Source organism: Perca fluviatilis, chromosome 20 (assembly GCF_010015445.1).
Source record: "Perca fluviatilis chromosome 20, GENO_Pfluv_1.0, whole genome shotgun sequence".
NCBI lineage: Eukaryota > Metazoa > Chordata > Actinopteri > Perciformes > Percidae > Perca > Perca fluviatilis.
Window position 1 is genome coordinate 9,324,904 of NC_053131.1, and position 27,047 is coordinate 9,351,950.

General features: G+C 41.4%; 1 protein-coding gene across 2 annotated transcripts; it reads right to left on the reverse strand.

Annotated features, from left to right (window-relative positions):
* Positions 1 to 302: 302 nt before the first annotated feature.
* capn3a (calpain 3a, (p94)) lies at positions 303 to 27,016 on the reverse strand. Of its 2 annotated transcripts, none has more exons than XM_039786562.1 (21): positions 25,486 to 27,016; positions 24,934 to 25,003; positions 23,844 to 23,962; positions 23,501 to 23,634; positions 22,870 to 23,038; positions 21,932 to 22,015; positions 21,615 to 21,709; positions 21,341 to 21,418; positions 20,912 to 21,072; positions 19,804 to 19,973; positions 19,472 to 19,483; positions 18,057 to 18,265; positions 15,722 to 15,758; positions 13,906 to 13,983; positions 13,282 to 13,339; positions 11,183 to 11,247; positions 9,062 to 9,130; positions 5,481 to 5,559; positions 4,613 to 4,729; positions 2,667 to 2,725; positions 303 to 889 (listed from the first exon to the last, which is right to left on the reverse strand). In XM_039786562.1, exons 1-21 carry the CDS (start codon positions 25,735 to 25,737, stop codon positions 863 to 865), a joined length of 2,142 nt encoding a protein of 713 aa, XP_039642496.1. In that variant the 5' UTR covers positions 25,738 to 27,016; the 3' UTR covers positions 303 to 862. The 2 variants fall into 2 exon arrangements, with proteins under 2 accessions (XP_039642496.1, XP_039642495.1); XM_039786561.1 differs by having other exon boundaries at positions 11,174 to 11,247.
* Between the last annotated feature and the right edge of the window lie 31 nt (positions 27,017 to 27,047).

Genomic DNA, 27,047 nt, shown 5'->3' on the forward strand with positions numbered 1-27,047 from the left:
AAAATTCACAAAAAAGCTCCAGTCCAACCAATTAGCCATATTCTTTCAAATCCATATATCTTAACCTCGAACGTCCGTGTTAATAAAAACTCGTCAGCTCCACAGTTTTGTTCTTGAATCTCATCCATCCACATGAAGAGCTGAAAGACTGGACAGTTGTCTTTGGGGGTCCAGCAGGTTAGTTTTATTCACAAAAATAAGTGATTAAAAAGAGGGTTTGGGGGCGGGGAGTGATGTTTGTTCAGGGAGGCCTTGAAATCCTAAGACAATAGTTTGTTGTGTTATCAGAAATATAACAGGTGTAGGAGTGGTTCACACGTTTATTTACTGTTCACCAGAGAGCCCAGTTCACTGGAATGAATACAGGAAGAATGCCCTTGCTGCTCCGTTTGATAACAGAAGAAGAAGAAAACATAGGGGGGGTGGGGGGTAGAAGGAGCTCCGTGAGGTATTGTGACAGAAAAAAAGAGGTTGTGTGTGTTTTGATGCCTGAGAAAAAGTACAGAACAAATGTCTTTAAAAAAAAATTCCAAAAAAAGGCTAATGGCTGAAAGGAGAGACTGATATTTCAATGATAATGGAAGGACGAGAGCAGAGAAAATGAAATGCAAAAGGCCTGAGACCTAGATAGAAGGGGACTAGGCAGAGGAAGAAAAGATGAAATGGAAGAAGCATGTTGAACATTTTGGAGTAGAAAGAACCGAGCTGAGGGAGGGGAGGTGGTGGTGGTGGGGGGGAGGGGGGAGCTGGGGGTGAAGTGGATGAGAGCTAGCGACGATCGGGCACACTGAATATTGAGGTAAAGGCTGGCAGGTCTGGTCCTCGTGTGGAGTGGAGCTCACCTGGAGGAAGATGGGCCTTTCTAGGCGTACATGGTCAACTGGAGCCACTGGAGATGGAGAGAAGGAAAAATGTCATTTGAGAACAGCAAATTCAAATTCACACACGGATATTCTTTGTGTACTAATATGCACAATCATCATATGATAGATTACCCATTAAAATGAGAGTACGAATTCAAGTGATACCTCAGAAGCAACAGTGTGATTCTTTAACTCCAATGTTATTAAAGGGATAGCTTGGATTTTTACTCTCATACTCCTACTGTTTATGCCTCTAAATATAGTGTACACCTAAACTAATATTGATTTATTTTTTAGGTGGGCCATTTTTAGGTGGACCCCACCCCCACAGCAGTACATTGCTTAGCTTCCATGCCGGTCCTTCTGCCTGCTTCTCTAAACTAGGTACTAGGGCTGCACAATACTATTGTACTACTACTATCGTTTTTTTATCGTCATCGCAATATCAACTCCCGCTACATACACATCGCGAAAGGCTGTGACATCTCGCGATAGCCACAAATATCAGTAGAAAACTGCCCTTTATAATGTAACATTCTGTTTTTTAGTGGCACCTTTTATATTCAATTCAGTGTTCAATTTGTTTCACAAAAGAATGTTGGAAATGACTTCCTTTCTTTTGTTTTAAATTCAACAAGCAATTTGTTGCATTTTAGAAGAATACTAAAAGCAGCAGAACTGAGTACACTATATCTGTTTATGTATCGCAAGTAATATCATTGCGATATTAAACAACGTTATCACATATAGCATATTTTCCTTATATCATGCAGCCCTAATAGGTACCTTATACAACCCCACTTAAAAAATCCGAACTATCCCTTTAAGTACCAGTAGTTTTAAACATATGCTAATTATCCTGAGAGTGAAATCTTTTATATGTTTCAGTAATAAATAAGATCAGCTGTTCCCATTAGGTAGGCTGTAAGCAGTTCAGTCCAAGAGGGGTTTTCTGTTTTGTTTTTTTAATACATTTTAGACGCCTGAAAAAGTAAAGCTATTTCAGAATTTGCAAGAAAAAATTAGCAAAGATTTGAGAAATTTGTTTTGTTGCTGAAGTTTTTTTCTTGTTTCTTAATCATCTTGCAATCCCTTATTTGACTGTTGCTGATTATGGTTTCATATAAACTTTAAAAAGGTTAAATGGCATATTAAAGCCATCAGCCTATTGAGTTATATCCAATTTACCTAGCTAGTTTAGAATAACCGTTGGTTTGCTGTGGGTTGATGCCCTGATTTAGATCAGCACTTCAGCAGTAATCAAAAAGTTTTTTTGTGATTGTTGCGGGCAAAAATCCTTGATTATGCGGCACGTTTTCTTAAAAAATGCGATGGAATATGCAGGATATTTATGCAATTTTATGCGATGAAATTGCAGGAACTTGCAAAAATTGCGGTTTGATGAAAAAGAGAAAAAAGAATTGATTCCCCCAACACCCTGCATTTCGATGATGTTCACGTCGCGTAATTACGTCACTTCATAACGTTCCCACGGCAACAGGGGAAAATGGCTGCTCTTGTGTGAAGTAAATGCAACTTTCTGCTAAGATATATGTGACTTTTTTGCAACCAAAATGCGGGGATTATAAAATCATGCAAGCCCCGCATGTTTTGCGCGGAAATCAGCAATTTATGCGGCGAAAGTGCGGCGTATTAAATATGCGGACTTTGGCTGATTATGCGTTGAATTATGCGATCGCATAATGGCGTTTTTCTGGAGGGACTGAGTAATGGTAGTCCTTAGCAAGAGGTGGGAATCAACACAAAAGGAATGCATGAGTAGCGTTTACGGCTAGCTCTCACCTCCAGGACACTGAGTCTGATTGAACCATCTCCATCCTGATCAAAGGCCTGGAACGCCCCTAGAGACAGAGAGAGAGAGAGAGAGACAGAGAGACAGAGAGAAAAACATCAACATAAGTATGATCCACTTTATCCAAGAGCCCTTTAAGGACCCAAACTACTCAAAGTTACACAGACCCATTGTTCAGGGGCTCAAAATGACGATGATTAGTGGCCCTGTATGATTCTATGAACTTGTTTTCCTCTCTTGTGCACCCCTGATAGTGGCTGTAGTATGAGTAATTGTTCAAACTGGTGTCTAACTGCGTGTCAATCACTGCTCATCATTCTCCCTTGTGGGGGGAGGGGCTTAGGAGACCGTTTTGGGCTTTAGTAGAAAGTGGCGAGGGACTGAGAAGTTGTCGATGTTCACATTTTTTTGACTAAGTCCTGGCTCTTCACACTCCTACCTACAGCACCTTTAAGTACAAGTCAAATTACCGGTATAAAAATCCACTCAAGTAAAAGTAAAAAGGAGCTCATTTAAAATGTACTCAGAGTAAAAGTTACTTACAGTAGTTACTTTGTAACAGCGAGGGGAGATATAGTATACTTTTTATATTCAAACTTATTTAATAATTATAATTTTACTTGTTATTCGTATTTAATTCAATCACAGTCTTTTGCGATTTGATAAGGGCACAAAGCCGCCTTTAAATCGAAAACAACGTTGGAGATTTTTTATTTACTTTTTTTTTACTCAGTAACAGATGTGATTTAAAATGTAGCAAAGAACAATACTTCAAACAAAACATACTTAAAGGACAATTCTGGCGTAAAATGACCCTAGGGGTTAATAAGACATGTGTACCGAGTCGACCGTTGTGCAACCAGTAACCAGTAACATAGCTCAAGCACGGCGTTAGTCGTTCGTCTGGTCGTGATGGCGCCCACCTGTATACGTGAACGGTACTACCTTTCTAAACTATCTTTTTAATAAACTGTCTGTACACTTACAAAGTTCTCAATGCTTCGGTTTCCATGTAGGGACCCTCATCATGCTACCGTGGAAGTGTGGTGCTATTTTGAGCCTTGTTAGTGGTGTAGAAATAGCGATTTCTTTTTACTTTACCCTCTGCCCCCGACGACTAGCGTTATAAGCTAATTAGCGGTTTGCGCTAAAACTGGTCACATTGGATTAGCATGAAAACAAATCCCAGAGAACGGTCGACTCGGTATTCATGTGTTTTTAACCCCTAGGTTCATTTTGCGCCAGATTTGTTCTTTAAGTGAAAGTAAAATTACAAATTTTACTTTAGAAAGTAAAAGTACACAAAAAACTACTCGGTTACAGTAACAGGAGTAACTGTAATTTGCTACTTTCCACTTCTGGTAAAAAACCGTTGGGTTAGCTGGGATGTGAATCAGGCTGATAAGAGTGTATTTTTACTTCCAAACCACACCATGTTAACTGCCAAACCATATATATATATATATATATATATATATATATATATATATATATATATATATATATATATATATATATATATATATATATATATATATATAAAGATTTTTTTTTTATATTATTTTTAGGGGCATTTCTGCGTTTTAATGAAAGGACAGTTTGGACATGAAAGGGGGAGACATGCAGGAAACCGTCACCTTCTGCGTCGAGGAATATGTGCGCCTGCTCTACCAACTGAGCAAATCAGCCACGCCAAACCATTTTTTAACTGAACTCAAAAGTGCATATTTCATGTGCAAAAAAATTAAAAAATAAAAGACAATTATCTAGGTTTGTTTTTTTTGGTTTTTTTAGCAGACACACCAAGTAAAATGCTGATGCACGGCTGCAAACAGTGTTTTCAAAACTGCTCTAATTAGAGCCGATAAGTTAACAGCACGGCTTTCTCCAGCTGAGGTCCTATGTCAGTGAAGGGGTCTGCGAGCCGCCGACTTACTGAACATGGCTTCGAGCCGAACCAGACAGCTGATGAAGCTGTCGAAGTCGATGTTCATGTTCTCGTTTGCGTAGCGCATGGTGATGATGTGGTACAGCTGGTTGTTGAGACGGAAGCCTGAGCGGGACACAAGACACATGACTGTACAGTGAAGAGAACATTTAGAGGGTGAGTTCAAGCTGGAAGTTCACATCACACAGCACACACTTTCAATGAATCCTACAAATGTCTAAAAACATGCATGTTTCTATCATAACATTTGGATTTAATATCAGGATTTCAAAATGTAGCATACAGCAAAGCATCAAAAACATGACCTTTAAGGTAACATAAGTCCATGATTGATAACATCTACTCCTTTCAATCGACCATTTTTATTATTATTTCTTTTTATATTTTAGGGATCAGGTTCAGACTGCCAAAACATAAACGGTCCAAATGGAAAATAGAGCATTAATAAAAAAAAATTTAGCGGCTTTAGTCAAATTTGTAAAAATCTGTAGTGTTTAAAAACTCATCGTAAAGTGCTTTTTCAAGTGTTAAATATATGAATATATAAAAACAACCTTAAAGGGGTCAGTTCATCAAAATTACAAAAATCCCTACTAGTATCTGGGTGTTCAGATAGTTGGTTTTTTTTATCTGCTGAGGTTTTGAGATATCTGAACAGCAGCAGGAATTTAAGACACAGATTTCTCAAAACGTGTGTGTGTGTGTGTGTGTGTGTGTGGGGGGGGGGGGGGGGCAAATAAAAACAACCCAAAAATATCTGCATAGATTTTTTGTTTTTTTAAGTAGGTGGGAAAAAAAACTTTCTTTTTGTAATGTGGATGAACTGAAGGGATAGAATAAGAAGAGTTATTATTACCGGCATCATTGACAGCATTCCTCATCTCGTAACTGTTGATGCTACCGGACTGATCGGCGTTATAGTGCTTAAAGATTCCCTGTAAGAGAGCAAGTGTGAATTTTGATGCGTATCACAAATTCATCTCTGCTGACTAACTGTGAGCAGTGCTGCAATGTAACAAAGTACAAATACTTCACTACCGTACATAAGTAGAATTCTCACATATCTATACTTCGTTATTCATATTTCCAGAAACTTTGACTTTTACGCCACTAGATTTCCTAAATAAAATGCATACTTTTACTCCACTACATTTCCCCTAAGCATCTTAGTTACTACAAAATTAAATCAGAAGAAATGTGTGACACTGGAAAAAAGCAGCTTTGGCCAATCATTGCTCCTAGATACTGTACGCTCCATTTCAGTTGGTGACCTAATGCCTGTTTGTTGCCAAGCGACAAAAAAAACAACCACAGGAAGAAGAGGAGGAAGCATAATGACTGATAGTATCATGGAAGCGCCTGGTGCAGGCTCTGCCGCCATGGTAACAGACGATGACCACCCCCGACGACAGTGGTGATGAAGATAACGTTACACACCTTTGGCCGTAAGGTTCATAATCAAAGTTCTTCTAATATTTAAGTACATTTAATATCAGAAAAATTACTTTTGATACTTAAAGCTCCATTGTGTAATTTTTTGAGTTGATTCTTAGCAAAAACCCCTTCGTGCTTGCACAAATATGCGCTCATTCATGTGGAATTACTTCCACCAACTAATCAAAGTATTCTCGTACGCGTAGAATCTGCCGTTCAGAACCGTTCAGAATACATTAGCCGAAGAGGGACATACCTCCATCTTTATAATACATTAGCCAAAGAGGGACATACCTCCATCTTTAAAATACATTAGCCAAAGAGGGACATACCTCCATCTTTATAATACATTAGCCAAAGAGGGACATACCTCCATCTTTATAATACATTAGCCAAAGAGGGACATACCTCCATCTTTATAATACATTAGCCAAAGAGGGACATACCTCCATCTTTAAAATACATTAGCCACAAAGGGACATACCTCCATCTTTATAATACATTAGCCAAAGAGGGACATACCTCCATCTTTATAATACATTAGCCAAAGAGGGACATACCTCCATCTTTATAATACATTAACCAAAGAGGGACATACCTCCATCTTTATAATACATTAGCCGAAGAGGGACATACCTCCATCTTTATAATACATTAGCCAAAGAGGGACATACCTCCATCTTTATAATACATTAGCCAAAGAGGGACATACCTCCATCTTTAAAATACATTAGCCAAAGAGGGACATACCTCCATCTTTATAATACATTAGCCAAAGAGGGACATACCTCCATCTTTATAATACATTAGCCGAAGAGGGACATACCTCCATCTTTATAATACATTAGCCAAAGAGGGACATACCTCCATCTTTATAATACATTAGCCAAAGAGGGACATACCTCCATCTTTAAAATACATTAGCCAAAGAGGGACATACCTCCATCTTTATAATACATTAGCCAAAGAGGGACATACCTCCATCTTTATAATACATTAGCCGAAGAGGGACATACCTCCATCTTTATAATACATTAGCCAAAGAGGGACATACCTCCATCTTTATAATACATTAGCCGAAGAGGGACATACCTCCATCTTTAAAATACATTAGCCAGAAGAGAGACATACCTCCATCTTTATAATACATTAGCCAAAGAGGGACATACCTCCATCTTTATAATACATTAGCCAAAGAGGGACATACCTCCATCTTTAAAATACATTAGCCAAAGAGGGACATACCTCCATCTTTATAATACATTAGCCAAAGAGGGACATACCTCCATCTTTATAATACATTAGCCAAAGAGGGACATACCTCCATCTTTATAATACATTAGCCAAAGAGGGACATACCTCCATCTTTATAATACATTAGCCAAAGAGGGACATACCTCCATCTTTATAATACATTAGCCAAAGAGGGACATACCTCCATCTTTATAATACATTAGCCGAAGAGGGACATACCTCCATCTTTAAAATACATTAGCCAAAGAGAGACATACCTCCATCTTTATAATACATTAGCCAAAGAGGGACATACCTCCATCTTTATAATACATTAGCCGAAGAGGGACATACCTCCATCTTTATAATACATTAGCCAAAGAGGGACATACCTCCATCTTTATAATACATTAGCCAAAGAGGGACATACCTCCATCTTTATAATACATTAGCCAAAGAGAGACATACCTCCATCTTTATAATACATTAGCCAAAGAGGGACATACCTCCATCTTTATAATACATTAGCCAAAGAGGGACATACCTCCATCTTTATAATACATTAGCCAAAGAGGGACATACCTCCATCTTTATAATACATTAGCCAAAGAGGGACATACCTCCATCTTTATAATACATTAGCCAAAGAGGGACATACCTCCATCTTTATAATACATTAGCCGAAGAGGGACATACCTCCATCTTTATAATACATTAGCCAAAGAGGGACATACCTCCATCTTTATAATACATTAGCCAAAGAGGGACATACCTCCATCTTTAAAATACATTAGCCAAAGAGGGACATACCTCCATCTTTATAATACATTAGCCAAAGAGGGACATACCTCCATCTTTATAATACATTAGCCGCAAGAGGGACATACCTCCATCTTTATAATACATTAGCCAAAGAGGGACATACCTCCATCTTTAAAATACATTAGCCAAAGAGGGACATACCTCCATCTTTATAATACATTAGCCAAAGAGGGACATACCTCCATCTTTATAATACATTAGCCGAAGAGGGACATACCTCCATCTTTAAAATACATTAGCCAAAGAGGGACATACCTCCATCTTTATAATACATTAGCCAAAGAGGGACATACCTCCATCTTTAAAATACATTAGCCAAAGAGGGACATACCTCCATCTTTATAATACATTAGCCAAAGAGGGACATACCTCCATCTTTAAAATACATTAGCCAAAGAGGGACATACCTCCATCTTTAAAATACATTAGCCAAAGAGGGACATACCTCCATCTTTAAAATACATTAGCCAAAGAGGGACATACCTCCATCTTTAAAATACATTAGCCAAAGAGGGACATACCTCCGCATTTTCGCCCTCTTACACCTATTGGCAGCGTGACGAATGCCAGGTGGAGATTACTCGCCAGGGAAGTGAAAAAAGAGAATTAAAAACGACAATGCGACAGGCAAAGCAACAAGACCAAAGTTAATATTGGAGTGGCTAGAACGGCTGCGTGTAAACGATGGAGATACTAAGAGCTAATTTCAGGTTTGGCCACCATAGGAGGAAGGGCTAGAAAGTAATATTCAGTTGGTTGTCATGTACAACTTCACCGCTAGATGGGAGAAATTCTTACACAATGTAGCTGTAAGTACTGCTTTCAAGTACTTTATACAAGACTGACTGTGAGTAGTTCCAGGAAACAAAAGAGGGAAAGGCGTGAAAGAAGAAGAAGACTGTAGCTGCCGTTATATAAGAGGAGAGGGAGGGAGAGCGGCAGCCCCACCTGCCACTGTTTGATCTTATTCCACAGATGTCTGAACTCCCGCAGATTGAGTCTACCTGTCCCATCCATCTAAACAGAAGCAGTTAAGACCAAAATTGACAGGGAACATTTTACTGCACAATGAGAGCACTTTCACTTTTCATACTTGCTAATATTGTTACACTTTTACTTAAAAGGTACAATATGTAACTTTTTTTTTTTTTGCATTCAAATGTCTAAAACCAACTAGACCCTATGTTATATATTTTGTTGAGTTGTGTACTTACATTATCCCAAATGTTTCCAACAATGTTCAAACCCAGAGAAATCTGTCATTTTATTCAAGGACGTGGTCCGTTACATTTGGTCACCTGTCATAGCGGCGTCATATCCCCACTCTGTGCGCATGCGTCAGCATTGCCAGAAACTGTCACAAATTGACTTTAATATCCAGTTAGGCCACTTTTTTTTTTACAATACACCTTTTTTCAGCTCTTTGTCGGTTTTAACTGGAATATATTTTAACAGGGTGAAGGATTTGAGTCATGGGACGTTGGGATCTTAAGTTATCAGAGGAACAAGCGGAGCAAACGTTAGCGAGCAGCGTCGGAGAAACACCGATTTTCAAAGCGAAACGGCTTTGTTCGGCTGTTTTGGATAATTCGGCTCATCTGAATCTTAAAGCGCCCATATTATGCTCATTTTCAGGTTCATAACTGTATTTTAAGGTTTTACCAGAATAGGTTTACATGGTTTAATTTTCAAAAGACACCATATTGTTGTTGTACTGCACAGCTCTCTCTCGCTGCTGCAGATCCTCTTTTCACCTGGTTTCTGTTTTAGCTACAGAGTGAGACCTCTTTTCTTCTTCTTCTTCTGTACTATCTTTGATTGCACTCGCACATGCGCAGTAGCTCAGATGTAGAGCATGTCAGCTAGCTAACTCTAGAGACAGTAAAAGAAAGCCTGTTTCTCCAACTTCGGTCAGTTACAAGGCAGGATTAGCTGGGAGACTTCTAAATGAGGGCGCACATGTAAGTAGTTCTTTTGTAGATTATGGTGAACTTGTGTGTGTTGTAGCAGTGCTTTGCTATTGTGAACGACGTAGCATGCTAACGCTACGAGCTAACGGTTGTGGTTAGCCAGCTCATTTCAGACTGTGACGTCACAGTCCGAGGCCGATTTTGAACAGCTCACCAGGAGACTGAAAGCAGGACACATTCAGAAACCGTATCTCACTCAAAACACCATGGATGGATTTTTTTCAAAGTTTGTATGTGTGTGGAAGCACCAGAGACACAAAAGAACACTCCAAATCACAGAAAAAGTGATTTTTTCATAATATGGGCACTTTAAAGCGGCCATATGTAACTTTCAGTTTGGGTTGATTCTAGCGGCCGCTTTGGACAAAATCGGTAGTGTTTTTACCACACCTGCTGACGTAAAGCTCTTTTCTTTACGGTGCTGTATTGCCCACTGTAGATTACCGAGTCAGTGTTACGTGGAGGTCGTATAGTTGCGATGAATATTTTGCACGGACAGAAAATCATTCATTTACAATAAGAGGATGCGTTACAGATGCATTATTTAATTTCAAGCGTTGTATATACGGTAACGCAGCCTACTTTGGATGTCTCGTGAGCTAAACCGGATATCACAGTCACTGTGTGTCATGAGCCAAAGCAATAAGAGATTGTTGTAGCAACCAACGTAATAATAACTTATATAGCACATTTCATGAAACCCACGGACGCTAGAAAATGACATATTGTACGTTTAAGTAAGGCGGGACGTTTACCTGTATTGGAGTATTTTCACAGTCTGGTATCGCTACTTTTACTCAAAGTAAAGGATCTGAATACTTCTCCAACACTGGTGCCTTGGACTTGAATCCCTAACGTGCTGTACTGTATGAGCGGAGTGGACTGTGGAATAACTGAGAGTGTTCTCATAGGGGGTCGGAGGTCAAAAGCATGTTGGATAATGACAAATGTCAAATATGTGTCTCCTCTAAGTGTTTTTTTGTGTCCCTGTGTTTGTGCGTCGGCCCTGTGAGCCATCACAGACCCTGCCATGGGTCTCGGCGGGTTGTGCCTCCTACGGACAACACAGCCAGCCCGATGCACTCGATACAAAGGATACGTCCATCAGAGCAATCATGCTCCTGCAGCTCTCCAGGCTGAAGCCCTCGGTGTTCAGGTCCTTATCTGGAGGGAAGACAGAGACACAGGGCAGGACCAGATTTTAGACGTTAATGGCTAAAGACAGAATGAGCGTGTTATATCTGTAGGCTACGTAGTCAACGGGGAGAGATTTTGGTCATTTCAAACTCACTTTCCAACCTATGAAATACAGCCCTGGCTGTGGAAATGCAATGGGGGGGAAGCTACTTAAGGGGGAGTTGCATTTGTTTGGCAGTTGTGTTTAAATAGCAACAATCTTTGCACAGAACCGCTTACTGCACCTTTAATAAATAAAGACAGGGGCGCCCGGATAGCTCAGTTGGTAGAGCGGGCGCCCATAGAGGTTTACTCCTCGACGCAGCGGGCCCGGCTTCGACTCCGACCTGCGGCCCTTTGCTGCATGTCATTCCCCCCCCTCTCTCTCCTCTTTCATGTCTTTAGCTGTCCTGTCAAATGAAGGCCTAAAATGCCCAAAAATAAATAAATAAAGACAGAATGAGCGTTTTGTATGCGTACGGAGCTGTTGCGAGAGATTTAAGTCTTTTAAAACTCACTTTCCAACCTATGAAATGTTTTTGGGTAACATCTCGCCACACACTTACATTGAAGACTCTCCCAGACTTCTATGTGTCAGTGAGTTTTGAGAAAGTAGTGTTACGAGAAGTCTTTTGAGTGGTTAGCTGATAGGACAAGGGCTGGCACGTGACGTGAGGGGGGCGTGTGCGTGCGTATGTGTGTGTGACGCTGGTAACGATTGCAGGTGTGTGAATGAGATTCATTGAGATTCATTCATTGAGATTGATGGAGGAAGCAGAGGCGGAGAGTGGAAACGGACGCCACAGAGCGCGCGCGCACACACACACGCGCGCGCGCTGAAGAAGCACACTGAGAGAAAGAGCGTCACTGACGGAAAGGTTTTCCCCACAACACGACTTTTTGTAAATGCACCTTTTTTTTTTTTTTATAGAAGTTTCGGGCGCCCCACGGCTTCATCGTCCTAGGTGGGCATCTGACGCGGAGCTACTCGGAGGCCGCCCCTCCTGATGACCGACGCCGGCAGGCCCGGCTTCACAACGCGAGCGCACACAGTGTCCGGGTGAGTCAGTTTAACACAGAACACACCTCCTAAAGTAGGAAAGACTTGCACTCATAAGGAGACGGGGCTTAATGTATGGAGCTAAGTTAGCCTTTAGTAGCTGTGTTCCTCTTGTGCTGCGAGCCCAGGTTAGCTTAGCCTTGTAATGGTGTATTTCAGGATGTGTATCCCCCAAGGGTGTAGGTTTATTTTTTTCTTTTCTCTTTTTTTTTTCTAACATTTCTGAGAGTTTGAGCATCAAACAATTTGTGCATCAACCACCACCTTCAACCAGGCAAGGTTGCTTCATCTTCTTTCAGTTGGATGGCAGAAAGCAACCATTGCTTTTTAGGTTGCATACTGTCACCACCTACTTTAACTGGAGGCATTGGTGCAGCTATGAGTCGCGTTCTAGCAGTTTGTCAAAATAAAAGTCCTCTTTTTAGAGCTTTTAAGCTTTTTAGATTTTTATTGGGGGGACAAATGCACATGTTCGTGTTATTTATTTATTTTTAATTGGGGCATTTTTAGGCCTTTTATTTGACAGGACCGCTGAATAAATGAAAGAGGAGAGAGAGGGAGAATGACATGCAGCAAAGGGCCGCAGGCCGGAGTCGAACCTGGACCTGCTGTGTCAAGGACGTTTCCCCTGCGCCCCCTCCCCCCCCCAACAAATCTACACTTATGTGTCTCCTTGATTGAAAGATGCCTTGACTGGTGTTTAGCTATCACTAAATGTTATAGTCATACATGACATTCTCAATGCATATTGTCTTGTTGTTTTAGTGTTGATGTATTTTTGAATTATGAATATGAGTGAACTGCTACACTCTGATTTCTGATACTAGTTCCCTCCATCTCCACTGCTGCACTCTTCTTCTTTCTAAATGTTGTTCTAGAGAGAGCAGCTTAAACGGAGTGTGAACATGACGATGATGCTGTGATTTTATAAAGTACAGTTCAGTTGATCTGCCTGGACTCACGTTTGGTGATCACTCTGTTGAGAACGTTTTTCAGTTCGTTGGCTGATATTTCCATTTCCTGTGAGAGGGACCAGAGTGGAGGAGGAGACAGTAGAACAAAGAAAGGAGACGACCATTACCAATTTGACTCGCATATATATTTACGCAAAAAGCCAGTAAGAGAACGTCTTCAGCTATAAGTTGTTTTAGCCGTAAACAAGAGGAAACACTAGGGCTAAGTTGTTAATTACTTCCTTAATTAGGACTAGGGCTGCACGATATAAAGGAAAATTTGTGATATGCGATAACGTTGAATATCACGATAACGATATTACTTGCGATCGATTAAAGATATCAAAGTGTACTCATTTCTGCTGCTTTCAGTATTCTGCTAAAATACACCAAATTGCTTGTTGAATTTAAAACGAATGAAAAGAAATAATTTCCAACACTGTTGAACAAATTGAACATTGAATTGAATATAAAAGGCAGCACTAAAAAAGTGACTATGAAAGTTACATTTTAAAGTGCCGTTTTCTACTGATATTTGATCGCACAAAAATCTCTTGAGTGTCTTTTGTGTTATGTCGCAAGCGGTGCAGCCCTAAATAGTTGAGAAACACATACCGTATTTAGTGTACTCACATCGCCGGCTATCTCCTGAAAAATAGTCCTGAACTGCTGGTCCTCCTCGCTCTCTTCCCCCGCGGAGGCCGGCGCCGGCTGAGGCGTCATGGAGCCACAAAGTAGAAAGAGATACAGAGGCAAAGGGAAGACGGGAAAGGAAAAATCAAGTTTGCTTTTTTTAATCACTTTTTTTCGACATACTCTACTATGGCTTTTTATCACTTTTTCGACATACTATACTATGACTGTTATCACTTTTTCAAAACTCGTTATACAGTAGAGAACTGCGTTCATGTGGTAGGAACTCTGTTTATATCATTTAGCATTATTAAGGGTTGATGATGCAGGTTGAACATATTGAAGAAATAGCTTTTAAGCTATAGTGTGTAATTTCTATCTCCCCCATGAGGACTTCTAATGACGCCAACTCTGTTGTTGGATCCACATGACGCAAGCCTTCTGTGATCGCGCACCACCCCCACCCCTCCTCCACACACGTTGCTAGTAGCCAAGGAGGACACGGAGGATTAAAAAGACATGATGGACTCCTCACAAGAGGTCATTATCTTCATTCGAGCTTCTGCACGAGAGTCGCTGGACGACACCGATCTTCTGATCATAGCCATACTGAGAAATCCAGAGAGAGTTGTGTGGAGCTGATGGTCTTAATTCATTTTGTAGCAACTCATTTGGCAATGGCTTGAATGTAATGGACGTTCATGAATATAAAGTTACGCACTAAAGCTTTAATAGGCCTATGTTGTTAATGTAACAAGGTTATCTGGGATGCAGAACAACCCAGCTGCCCTTTCTGTTTTTTATGCAAAAATAGCTTTGAATTAGACCGGGTCAAACCAGCCCGATCTGCCGGCGATTTGATTTCTCCCTGCAGCTCAGGCTGGAAACCTGTACGTTTTATCTATCCTGCTTCCGTTACAAATCTGCGGGGACCAATCACAAACTGGCTTATCCACCTGGCGCGCTATTGGCGGGTTTAACACGATAGACGATAGAGAAGCGACGGCAAGCAGCTTTTGGTTTCCATTCAACGCGGCGGCCACCGAAGCGCAGCAGCCCGTTGATGCCGCTGACGCTGCTACGTCACCCCAGATCGTCGGTCTGATTGGTTGAAGGACTATCCAATTGCGTACGGAGTCATTTGAACTACGCCCGTTGATCACGCCATGCGATCCAGAGCAGACTCCCCACACTAATGTTCAATCTTAAAAGACTGAGCTTGGTCTGCTGATAGCTAAGAAAACTAAAGCTGTTGAAGAAGAGTGCTCGGTCGTGCTGCCGCTGGGGAATTTTTCTTTTTCTGGAGAGCACGAGAAACTTTCTTATGAGCACAAGATACTTTTCCTGTGAGCACACAGAAGTATCTCAGGCTCCAGAGAAACCAATCTGAGTAGCAGTCAGAGTGGCTGCTGAGGAGGAGGTATTCCTCTTCCTGAAAACACAAATAAAATGTAGCTGATGGTGTCCTCAACAAACTTAAATGACAAGGTAACGGATTTCATGCTGTGAATGTAAAATATTAACTTTAGCCACATAACGTTCTTAAAGCAGTACGTCATTAGCATGAGTTTTGCTAGCCTTAGATTGGTTTCTCACGAGCACGAGATACTTTCGCATGCTGACGAGAAAAAGATCTGGTGCTCACCAGAGAGAATCTCTTTGTGCACTAGAAGAAAAAAATCCCCCATGTCCCTTCAGGGGCTCCGTACTTTTTCAACCACTTAAAGTAAAATATCAGAACAAGTCAGCGTCTCTTGCATAACTGTTGGAAAAACCGAATTCTGCAAAGTCATGAAAAGAAATGAACGACACCTACCACTGGATGATCGGCCTCGATCCTGTTCTCTATCTCCCTGGGTGAAGACGAACAAACAGCAGTCACCATGGTGACAACATCTCATCTGGACCACAAGCCTGCGTACTCATCATCACTTTACTACAATCATGTTATTCTCTTATTGGGTATGAAACGCCATCATCCTGAGCTCAGGCTGGAGATGGCAAAAAACATTACAGATTCATCACACCATTTCTAAAGGCTTCTAGTCCCATACTCACATTGGACTAAAAAGGCAAAATGATTTCACAAACATTTGATGAAGCTGTGAATAAAATGTGTTATTTCAGTACCACCTGTTGCTTCTTCAGGTCAAGAGTATTTTCTCTTGATTATTTTATTTTGGGCAATCTTGGTTGTTGAGGTGTCCTCTTCTTGCCTTTTTTAGATGGGGTTTAGGTATGTTTGTCAGTTGTTCAAGCAGGGTGAAACTAATGGTATTAATATTATACTGAACAAAATTATAAATGCAACACTTTTGCCCCCATTTTTCATGAGCTGAACTCAAAGATCTGAGACTTATTCTATGTACACAAAAGGTCTATTTCTCTCAAATGTTCATAAACGTGTCTAAATCTGTCAGTGAGCACTTCTCCGTTGCCGAGATAATCCATCCACCTCACAGGTGTGGCATAGCAAGATGCTGATTAGCAGGATGATTGCACAGGTGTGCCTTAGGCTGTCCATAATAAAAGGCCACTCTAGAATGTGCTGTTTTACTGTATTGGGGGGGGTCCGGGTCCAAAAACCAGTGAGTCTCTCTCTCTCTCTCTCTCTCTCTGGCAAATGCTCACATTCGACAGAGTCTGAGCACTTGAGGTGTTCTCTTCACGGATGAACCCTAACACCAGGTACTGACTGGTTTTTGGGACCCCCCCCAATACAGTAAAACGGCACATTCTAGAGTGGCCTTTTATTGTGGCCAGCCTAAGGCACACCTGTGCAATCATCCTGCTGTAAATCAGCATCTTGATATGCCACACCTGTGAGGTGGATGGATTATCTCGGCAAAGGAGAAGTGCTCAGATTTAGGAACAATATTTGAGAGAAATGGTTATTTTGTGTACATAGAAAAAGTCTTAGTTCTTTGAGTTCAGCTCATGAAAAATGGGGGCAAAAACAAAAGTGTTTTGTTTTATAATTTTGTTCAGTGTATATTGGGGGAAAAAAAAAGAAGTTAAATCTGAAGCCATGTTTGGTCAATTCAAAGCTTGTCACAGAGACCGGTTTCCATCCCACAGCCAGGTCTCGGTCCGTCCGAGTGCAGGGCGGCTCTGCATGCTGTCTGGTTCCTCCGGGGCAGCAGGGGGTGGGGGGGGTGGATGTTTGTTGAGGCTTGAATATGCAGTATTGAATATTTTTGAATGTTTACCGGAGCAAGCCCAAATCTGAAGTCGCTTGTCCTAAAAAAGATTCCATAACAGCTTCGAACTGGGGCCGATTTCTTCCAGTTCTACAAATCAAATCGCCGTTAAAATTGTTTGTTCTTGGTGGTTTGTGTCCCACCCACCAAGCACCCCGACAACACCCCCACCCTCATTAACAAACACACAAACCCGCACTGTAAAATGCACACGAAGGGTGGATAAATTACCGTTAAACTTGGTATTTTCTAGGCTAAATCAATCCTGCTGCTGTCACTTTAAATATTAACATGTAGGGCTGGGTATTGTTGGACGTTTGGCTATATCTTAAGTAGTTTTTGTAAGGTTTCTATAATGGGATATTTATAGTGCCAGAGAAAATGCATATCTCATAGTTTTCCAGTGTGTAAAACACACACAGACGGTCCAAACAACTCCCAGTTGTGATTTCTCACAAAGACCTGCAACGCTTCTTTTAAAACTCTTCATCAGTTAGAGAGGAATTGAAACAAGTCAGATTCAAACCAGTTTTGTTTGACGTTTTCTGATTATCTAAAAAAAATAAAAAAAAGCAGTAATTGAGAAAATAATCAATCGTAATTGTTAGTTGCAGCCCAGACCATTTTTTTTTATTTAATCATTTTCGATTTGTGTTCTGAAGAAACTCCAAAACAATCTCTTGATATTGATGTGTAGCCAAAACGTTAATGATTGTTGAATACCTCTCAATATCCTCTCAAAATGACTATCATGTCAATATGCTTCTGATGTATGTTGTATTTCAATACCCAGCCCTACTAAGAACATCAACATTAATGGAGTGAAAGAAGCATCTAACAGACATATCTAACTGTAACTGTTATTCTAACAAGGGGCAAACTACGTACCCATTCCCTCTGCTTACCCAGCTCTTACACCCCCCCACCCCCTGACCGCCCTCACCCACTCACTCTGAGGTGTTCCTCTTTTCAGAGAAAACTCGCAGGATGAACTCGCCCTCCTGGTGCGGCTCGTACGTGGAGGGGATGATGACGTACTCCCCGGGGCTCAGGCGGAAGCGCTGGGTCACCTCGCGCAGGTTGATGTAGGACTTACAGCGAGCTTTGGACGAGGTCAACAGGAAGAAGTCCTTCTGCATGTGCTGCTTGTTCCCGTGCATCTGGAAGCGGGGACACAACGGAAAAAAGGGTAGGAGATGTTGAATGGAAACTGTTCTAACGCTCCTAATTTAAAATGGACAGAAAGAATTCCCTCATAAGTTAGTCAAGTCCAGGACTATTGTATACACATTGGGGGGGGGGGTGGATTTTCTACATAGGATTTTGGCAATGTCCAGAGGTTTTGTGAGGAAATGTGTTTTTGTCATGTAATCTTTGAATGATGACTCTTTTATTAAAAGGTCCACTGTGTAGGAATTTCTCCCATCTAGCGGTGAAATTGTATTTTGCATTCAAATGAATTGTGCTCTCTAGCACCTCGCTTTTTTCAAATGCGTATGGCAACTACGGTAGCTGTGATGTGCCAAGAAGCTATGACAACATGTCTTCCAATTTTCCCTTTTTTGGCGACGAGGATTCCCTCTCCTGCAGCTCAGCATAAGTATGATCCTCCATTATGAACTAAAGGGCGGTGACAGGCGCCTCTTACTGATGTCCTTCTCCGTTTCAGCTGGTTTCAGTCACGTGACGCTGGCTCTGAACGAAAACGCGAATGTGGATTAGCTAGACAGGTCGGCTAGTGCTTTATGTCCCTCTCAGCGATTAGAGTTTTTCAAAATGGCGGAAGGACATGGAAGCCTCCTTGGACTTGCCCTTCCATTGTAAATACAGATAAGAAATTCTTCGCTTACGAGGAGAAGTCAGATGATTGGCTGAGGTCATTTTACACCAACGAGGACATATTTATGAATGAAGACATTGATTTTAGCTAATAAAATACTTAAAACACTACACAGTGTACCTTTTTAAGGTATTCTTTGGGACCACGGTGAGCGTGGCTTTTTTTTCCACATTACGTTAGCAGGCCCCGCACTCTGTCCCTTGCATTTTGGGACATTCTCTACATGGAGCAGTCGTTTGCAAAACCACACGGTGCAAAAGAAAAGAACTGGTTTGTTTTTAGTAGAAAGTGTAAAAACATTAACTTTAATGTACTATCTGTCTGCAAGTCCTGTGGGCTGGAGGGGTGGGGGTGGGGCAGTTGTAGGTGTGTCTCATGTCTTCGTTGCAGTTTGTATGTTACAAATTAATACAAATTTGAACAAAAGCATAATGGGGATAATGATACAAATTGGAAACATATGATGTATGAAAACAAACGGTAGGATGAAATGAACTTGCACACTGCTGCTCCACATCTTCCTTACCTCCTTTGGCACCTGTAGAGAAACGGAGGCAACGTTAATGTTTGTCGTTTAAGGGTGCAAAGTGAAAGCTGATTTCTCTCATGGTGTCAACGTTATAAATGTTGTTAAAAGAATGAGACATTCAAAAAAATGTGACAACTAGAACAAAAAGCAATTAAAAAAATACTTAATCTGGTGCTGCAGAATAACGAAAAAGATGCCACAAAGTGCAATCTGAATCCTCTAAATGAATTAACCCGACAATATTAAATTAAGAGAAATTAAGATTCTGTGCAAACGCCTGAGCACCAGTCTGTCACACAATCTCTTGACAGCGACTAAGAACAGGACACCTCGTAGATGGCGAATCCGATGGTGTACAGGTTGGCTCCCAGCTTGCGCTCTTTCCGCCGGTTCTTCTGCATCAGAGCCACCACGAAGGTGCAGCCCACGTCGTTGTCCTCGGCATCATCGTCCTCCTCCATCAGACGGAGGCGGTACTGAGGGTTGGTCCAGAAAGTGTCTGCAGGGACATTTTAAGGGATATTATTTTTTTAACCCTTGTGTTGTGTTGTCTTCCATTCAACCATGCATCATTCCTCCCAGGTCAAAACTGAAAAAATCAACACTTGTGGACATTTTTTGTCAAATTTTTTTTTCAAAGTTTAACGCTTCTTTTCACTACCATGTAGAAACACCAAGTTATTAGTTTTACACTTATTTTTGGAATTTATTGTCAATAAACCTCATTTATAGGAAATTATACCTAATTCTTCTGTTAAAAAACAAATTATGAATTATTTAGACTAATATTAAAGGAAGGATAATCACAGAAGGGTATGTCAACGGGATACTGTTTTGAAGGAATCATCCATGTTGTTTTTTTGGTAATCAAAATTAGGTCGTTAAAAAGAATATATATTTTGACCTGAAGACAACACAAGGGTTAAATCATTTTAAAGGTGCCGTAGGTAGGATTGCGAAGATCCAGGACTTAGCCAAAATCGACAACTTCCCAGTCCCTCCCCCCCCCCTTTCCGCTAAAGCCCAAAACTGTCTCCTAAGCCCCTCCCCCCACAAGGGAGAATGAATGCGTGTGCATGAGCAGTGGTTGACACGCAGTTAGACCCCCTCCTGGACCTGATCGGTGCTTCTGAACAGGGAGCTGTGGATTTTTGAAAATCACACTACAGGCTGTAGGTGGCGCCAGAGGAGCTGGATTTTTTTTTTTATGACCTGCTTCATGTAGTTCTACTGGAACATAGGGTCAGTTTCAGCAAATATGACCCAAAGTTAGTTTTATAAGTCTTACCTACTGCACCTTTTGTGTTTTCCCACCCTTCAATACATGTTTATTTTTTTATTTTTTGTATTCATTTTAAGTATTGATAGTGGTGGAATGTAAAAACCAATGAAAAAAAAGCATCTGTCTTGTTGTGTGATTGTGCAGACTGAGGGTACCTGGGTAGTTCCTGCAGCCCCCAGCAGAGCAGCCTCTCACCCAGCGACCCTCGTTCACAGACACCGTCCACTTGTGAATCTTATCGTCCTCCAGGGCGTTAGGGGTGAGGTTACAGATCTCGATCTTAGTGTAGTTCTTCTTGAAGTCCTCAAATGACATCCTAGAAGAGATCGGGGCACAATGGTTATCTGGGTAATATCTGGCATCACATAAAACTTATGCTGAGGAGGGAAGAAGTAGAGGCAAGAAAACCCAGAGCAACATTAAAATATATATTTTTTTATTACATCAGTTCTTTGTACAGGCAATTTGCCTTCGGTTTCTTTTAATTCCCATTGAACTAAAAATGCTAGCAGAAAAAAATTAGAACCTGTTCATTAAATCCGCTTTTCACAGCTGCAATAAAACTGTAAAAACGTGCCCCTCACCAGAACTCTCCATCCTCGGCGCTCTGGTGCTGCAGCTTCTCTTTTTCAGTCTTAGAGAGCGTGGCCCACTCCTTAGAGCTGTGGAGAGAAGGTGGAACACAATGAAATTGCCTAAAGATACGACAGATTTTAGTAAAGAACTGAGTTTAGTTATTGTAATGAATAAAAAAGGAATTAAAGACATCGCGATTGTAACTTCATCAAACTCTCGCTCCTCTGTAACACACAAGTAGGGCTGAACATGAAAGCTTTAGTTCTGAGTAAAGGTGGTTACTTGTCACTCCAGGGACCGTTCCACTCCACTTGACCCCACGGGTTCCTGAGACGCACCAGACGAACTTTAGTGTCCTTGTGCTGAGACGGTCTACACTGTAAGTGGGGGGAAAAATGGAGCAGTGGAGATTCTCACATTCAAACCCATACTTACTGATACTTTATTGATTTCATTTGCAGTTTTGGATAGTTAAAAGCAGCATCAGTGACCCCAAACTACGCTGGCATTGTTACTGTGTGTGTGCGCTGTGTGTGTGTGTGAGCAGCTCTGCAGGACCACAGAGTGAAACAATCCCAGTACATTACAAACGGCTTTACCTCCTCCACTGCCGTCACAGAGTAGGCGTGGCCCTTCACAAGTCCCGTCACAGTACGAGTCTCAAAGCGAGCAGGAACCAGGGACTGCGGACGCACAAAATCCAGGTTACATGTATACATTTATATTGTAGCAACACTGTAAACACAACCAGCATTTTATTGACTCAACAAATAGACAACACATTTTTTGTGTTTCTTCTGCAAGCCTAATGGCAGAATCTTTTAAATCACTTCTCCAAATTTTAAGGTATAATATGTATTGCTAACTGTTTGTTAGCGCACACAGCGTTCAAAGTTGGCTACTCTTCCCTGGCTCGAGAGAGAGCGAGGTTTTTTATTTTCTGATTGTTTCACGGTGACAAGCTGCACTCTGTTATTGGCTGGGGGTTACACCCCCATGTGGGGCCCAAAGGATCTTTGCTGACTCCCATAAACGTCCCGCACTCAGTATTGATTTTGTGTTAGTCTATACATTGTTGTTTTAAGAAAATCCTGCATATATTGTTTTATATCTTATAATATTGTTAATATAATATAACTTTATTCCATTTTATTGTTGCATTATTTTAGTTGTCTGATTTTATTTGCCTTATTGCAGTCCTGAAATGTTTTAATCCTGGTTCAACCATGTGAAGTACTCCGTAACTTTTGTTCTAAAACGTGCAATATATAGTTTATTATTACTAATAGTATTATTATTAATGCAAACACAGTGTTCAAGTGTATTCAAAGCGCCATGACCTCTCTTTTAAGTGTGCTTACAGATGCAACGGACTTCAAAGTTTCAACCAGAAAGAGCTCAGCGGGACAATGCTTTTCAGTTTGGTCCTAAATGTCTCCTCTGATGATAGTAGAAAAGTTATTAGTTATTAACCTGGGAATCCTAGTCCTCATCATCTGTATCGCAGTTTACATGTATAAAAAAAAGTCTGACTCACATCGATGGAGCAGCCCATGAGGGAGCCTCTCTCCAGAGCTTTCTTCATGATCTTGTAGAGCTCTTTGGGAGCTTCCTTCATCTCGTAGAACTCAGTGACCCCCCCAGTGAAATCCTCCATGGCCTCGGTGGTGTTTCCACCCTTCAGGGCCTCGTAGGAGCCGTGCAGCCTGGACAAGGGAGTTCACGGATCATTGCATTTACTTTTTTAGATTTTTTTTTTTTTTAATTCGTTCTTTTAGACATATCCATGTTTCAATCTTCTTATAAGCAGGTGTTGCTTTTTTAATCTTAGGGAGACCCTTTCCCAGTTAAATAAAGTTGTTTTATCTTCCGGTTATATTGCCCTAACCTGAGTAGAAGTGTCTGTATGATTTGTATGTATAAAAAGGACGCATTATATGAATTCAGCTTGGAACAAAAAATGTCTGGGAAAAAAACTATAAAAACGGCTAATATACTGCATGTATCTACACAAATCTGACCCAATAAAGCAAAAAAAGTGCTTTCTATGCGTGAAACTGTTCTCCCATGTAAGTGTTCAGCCGAAGGTAAACATTGTATCGGGAACCCCCCCCCCCCATATAACTCTTCTCACCTCCCCTGCAGAATAAAAACAATCGATTACTGACTTGGCGTAGGCCTTCTCCAGCAGGGCGCTCCAGAACTCGTTCCTCTCGGCGGACTTAGTGAAGACCAGCTGGTTGTTGAAGGTTGGGATGCGGTCGTCGATGACGACATCGACCCAGTCGCCGTAGCGCCAGAACTGAAAGACAAAAGGAGAAACAATTCGGAGGATCAAGGACGAGGTACAGATCTTCCTTTTTTTTTTATGTGTACAAACTTTAAACCCTTGAGTCAGACGGACCCTGGTCTGGATCACGTCTCCGTTTTCCACTAGTGAAGGTTTTCCCCTGCCGTGTTTCAGTAAACTCCGTCAAGGAAGGACTGAAGGTCTGCTAATTTAAGACTGACCTGGAAGTGGAAGATGCCTGCATAGTCCTCCGTGTAGCTCTGCTCGTGGGGAACCACGCGGTAGAGAAGCTTCTCATTCAAGGTGAGACAGGCGATGGCGGCCAGCAACCAGCAGTCACCTGATCACAGGAAAGCATTTCGTTTATTTCACCTGAATACTATTCGTAATACAGCACGTCGATTTTCACCACCGTCACATATCCTACATATGGGAGGGGTTGTGATTTCTTGAAAACTACAACTACTACTGTATGGATTTAGTTGCCTTTGAACTTCATTCAACAAGAAAATGGCTGCCACAGTAAACAACATGCACTTTTTTTCCTGGATTTGGGATTTCGCTCACAAGAAAATCAAAGACCGACAGGAACTCCTCTGTTGCCGAGTGCTGACATTTGTATTTTCTAATTGCCCAGGTGTGTAAAAGGGTGTTACTGAAAACAATGTAAGTTTTTCAACAGGGAATGGTTAACAGTGTCTGCCAGGACCTTTGTCCCTTTGCCACACCCCCCCCCCCCTCCTTTATTTGCAGTCTGAACTGAACAACAATGAGAAGTGCTGCTGGTTGGATTCCCTTCCAAAAGAGTAAGCACAATATGTGGAGGCCGCTGCAGGCAGAGAGGCCGTGTGCAGGGGGATTGATGGGCTATTTGCTACCCCGTTACACCCCCCCCCCCCAAAGCTGCCTGAATACAGACTGCGACTGAATGATGAATACACTGAGAGTTGTTCCATACAGTACGTACAGCTCAGCCTACACACTCCCATCACACTGTGTGTGTTGCCGCTTCAGTCAATGAGTTTCAACAATGCCTAGAAACCATTAATCGGCCACAAAGCACCGCCAGGACAGTGTGGATGTGTGTGTTTTTTTTAAGGTGGATGTCTTGCTTTTGTCCCCCCACAGATGTGTTGTTATTGGAACTCATTAACTTTAAGCTGGGCTTAATTTCAGCTCATTGTAAAGCCAGCCGTCATTGAAACGTTCCTTTCCTCGACTGGTCCACTGTCGTTTGGTGCAACGGTGATGCTGTCATGTTGTTACTGTGCGTTTAAAAAAATAAAAATAAAAAAAAGAGGCATCATTTACCAAGGTCTCCCTGGCAGATGTCTGTCCTACTGGCTCCTCCAACAATGAACTGGGGGTTCTCACAGATTTCCTGTAGGCAATAATAAGCAAACATAGTTAACCAATAATCAATCTCACATCAGCTATTCATCTGACTTTGTGAGTCTCAGGCTTGAGGGTCTCGTATGCTTATGATTTTGGCAAATACCGACTAGGGTGAAATTACACTCGTCTCTAAATGGATGAGTAATAAAAACATACATTATATTACAGCCATTAAGGCAAAAAAACACAGGGATAATGACACTGGCTGTGCAGCAGTACAGTGAATTAATTCCGATCCCTCTGCGTAGGACTGATGGGGGGCGTATTTTGATTCCATCTGCATCTCCAGGTAAAATCCCACAGCAGCAGTTAGTTTTCCACGCAGGTTTGATGTAGCCGCGTATCAAAAAATAAATAAATAACGCCCCACCTCCCACGTGTGTGATCCATACCCCTCTTTATTTAACTTTGCGATCAACGTGCCTCTCCGTGTGCCAACCCCCGGCCTAAACCCCTCTCTCCTCCTACCTTGGGCCTCTTCCAGACGATGTTCTTGACCTTGTTGGACTTGTGTCCGAGCTCCTTGAAGCCCAAAGACTCCACAGTGGCCGGGAAAGACTCATCCTCAAACAGGCTCTTCCTCTGAACACACTCCTGTCGCAGGGTGTTGTAGTCCTGGCCGTTGAAGCGCTGGGGCTTGTTCAAAGATCCTTCCCCATCTCTCCTCTCTCGCTCCCGGATCAACCGGTCACAGAAAAAGCCAGACGGTGTATAAGGCATCTCGTCTCAGCTTAGGTTTTTTTTTTTTTTTTTTTTTCCCAAACTGGCTTTTGCCACTTGTACTAAAGTCTTACAAGCCTAAAAGCCCTGGCATAAATCCAAACAGCTAATGTCTGATTGGCTCTTCCTTTGCGTGACGTCCCCCTCCCCTTCGTCACACAGTAGATGCAAAAGTTTGGTGTGAAAGACTCCACCTGCATTGACCTTTTGCATTACCATGCACATACACACACACACACATGCACAGAAAACTCACACATCACATACACGTCTGTTTGTTGCGTTCCCATTGGCTGAACTGAACAATGGTCTCTCCCTGGCCGTGGTGCTCCGGTGCCATCATTGTTGGGTGACACAAAGGCCAGTGGGCCGCGCCAGAGGGCATGTAAAGAGTGGTCGGTAGATGCCCTGCCTCAGCAGAAGGCATTCAAGCCCTTTAAACCTGTTCTCAATGGAGCTCAGCATTGAGCAGTCTCAGCATAACTAGAGCGGGCTAATGCTACCAAGAGAAGTATCGTCCCTTTTTTTTTTTTTAAGCAAAGTACCAATTCAATCTGATATTTTGGGGTATTGATAAACAGCAGAGATGATCACCAATAGACTGGCAATGTGTGTACAGTGGATCACCTTAACAGTAAAATAATCCTAATCAACATTTTCCCCTCAGAAATAAATGACATTCTGCTGGAGAGAAACACAGAATACAATTCTGGGATTAAAGTAGAAATAAACATAAAAAATACAGAATATTTGCAAAGAGGATTGATATTGGTTTTTTTTTATTAGATCTAGTGCGGTTACTGTTGTTGCTCCTCAGCCTCCCGAAAGGTCTCAGAGAATCCAAATCTTAAACCCTTTTGTTTTCTTTGGCCTTTTCTTTGCGGGTTGTACACTTAATTTCTCCTTAAATGTATATATTGTCTCGTCTAGCTCCCTCTTTGTCTTTTCTTCCTTAATAAAGCAGCTTTCAACTTTTGCTATGAACCATGCTATATCACTGAAGTGCTCTTGCTTGATAGTCAATGCATTGTTATTAAACTAGGTAGCTTCAACATTTTAGGACCAGAGTTATAAGATTAAACCAAACATACTCTCTTTTTCTAATAACTCTCATAACACTCATAACACGTATAATAAAAGATATGTTACAGTGTCGGGATGTTTTGACTCTTGATACCCTCACTGCTATTTCTTTGTAATGTCTCATTTCAGCATTCAGCTTATTCCAGCATTTGTTATTGTACTATTTCGTGACCCTGAAGTAAGAAAACACCTGGGTTAGGAAGAGGTCACACCAATACAACACAATG

Bases quoted from the DNA above. Each gene is read 5' to 3' on its own strand.
- capn3a (XM_039786561.1), bottom strand. From the start codon at position 25,737: ATGCCTTATACACCGTCTGGCTTTTTCTGTGACCGGTTGATCCGGGAG. The intron at 22,016-22,869 runs GTGAGTCAGACT...GTGCGTCCGCAG, and splicing joins TCATGGGCTGCTCCATCGAT to TCCCTGGTTCCTGCTCGCTT. The intron at 21,073-21,340 runs GTGAGGGGCACG...GATCTCTTCTAG, and splicing joins GCCGAGGATGGAGAGTTCTG to GATGTCATTTGAGGACTTCA.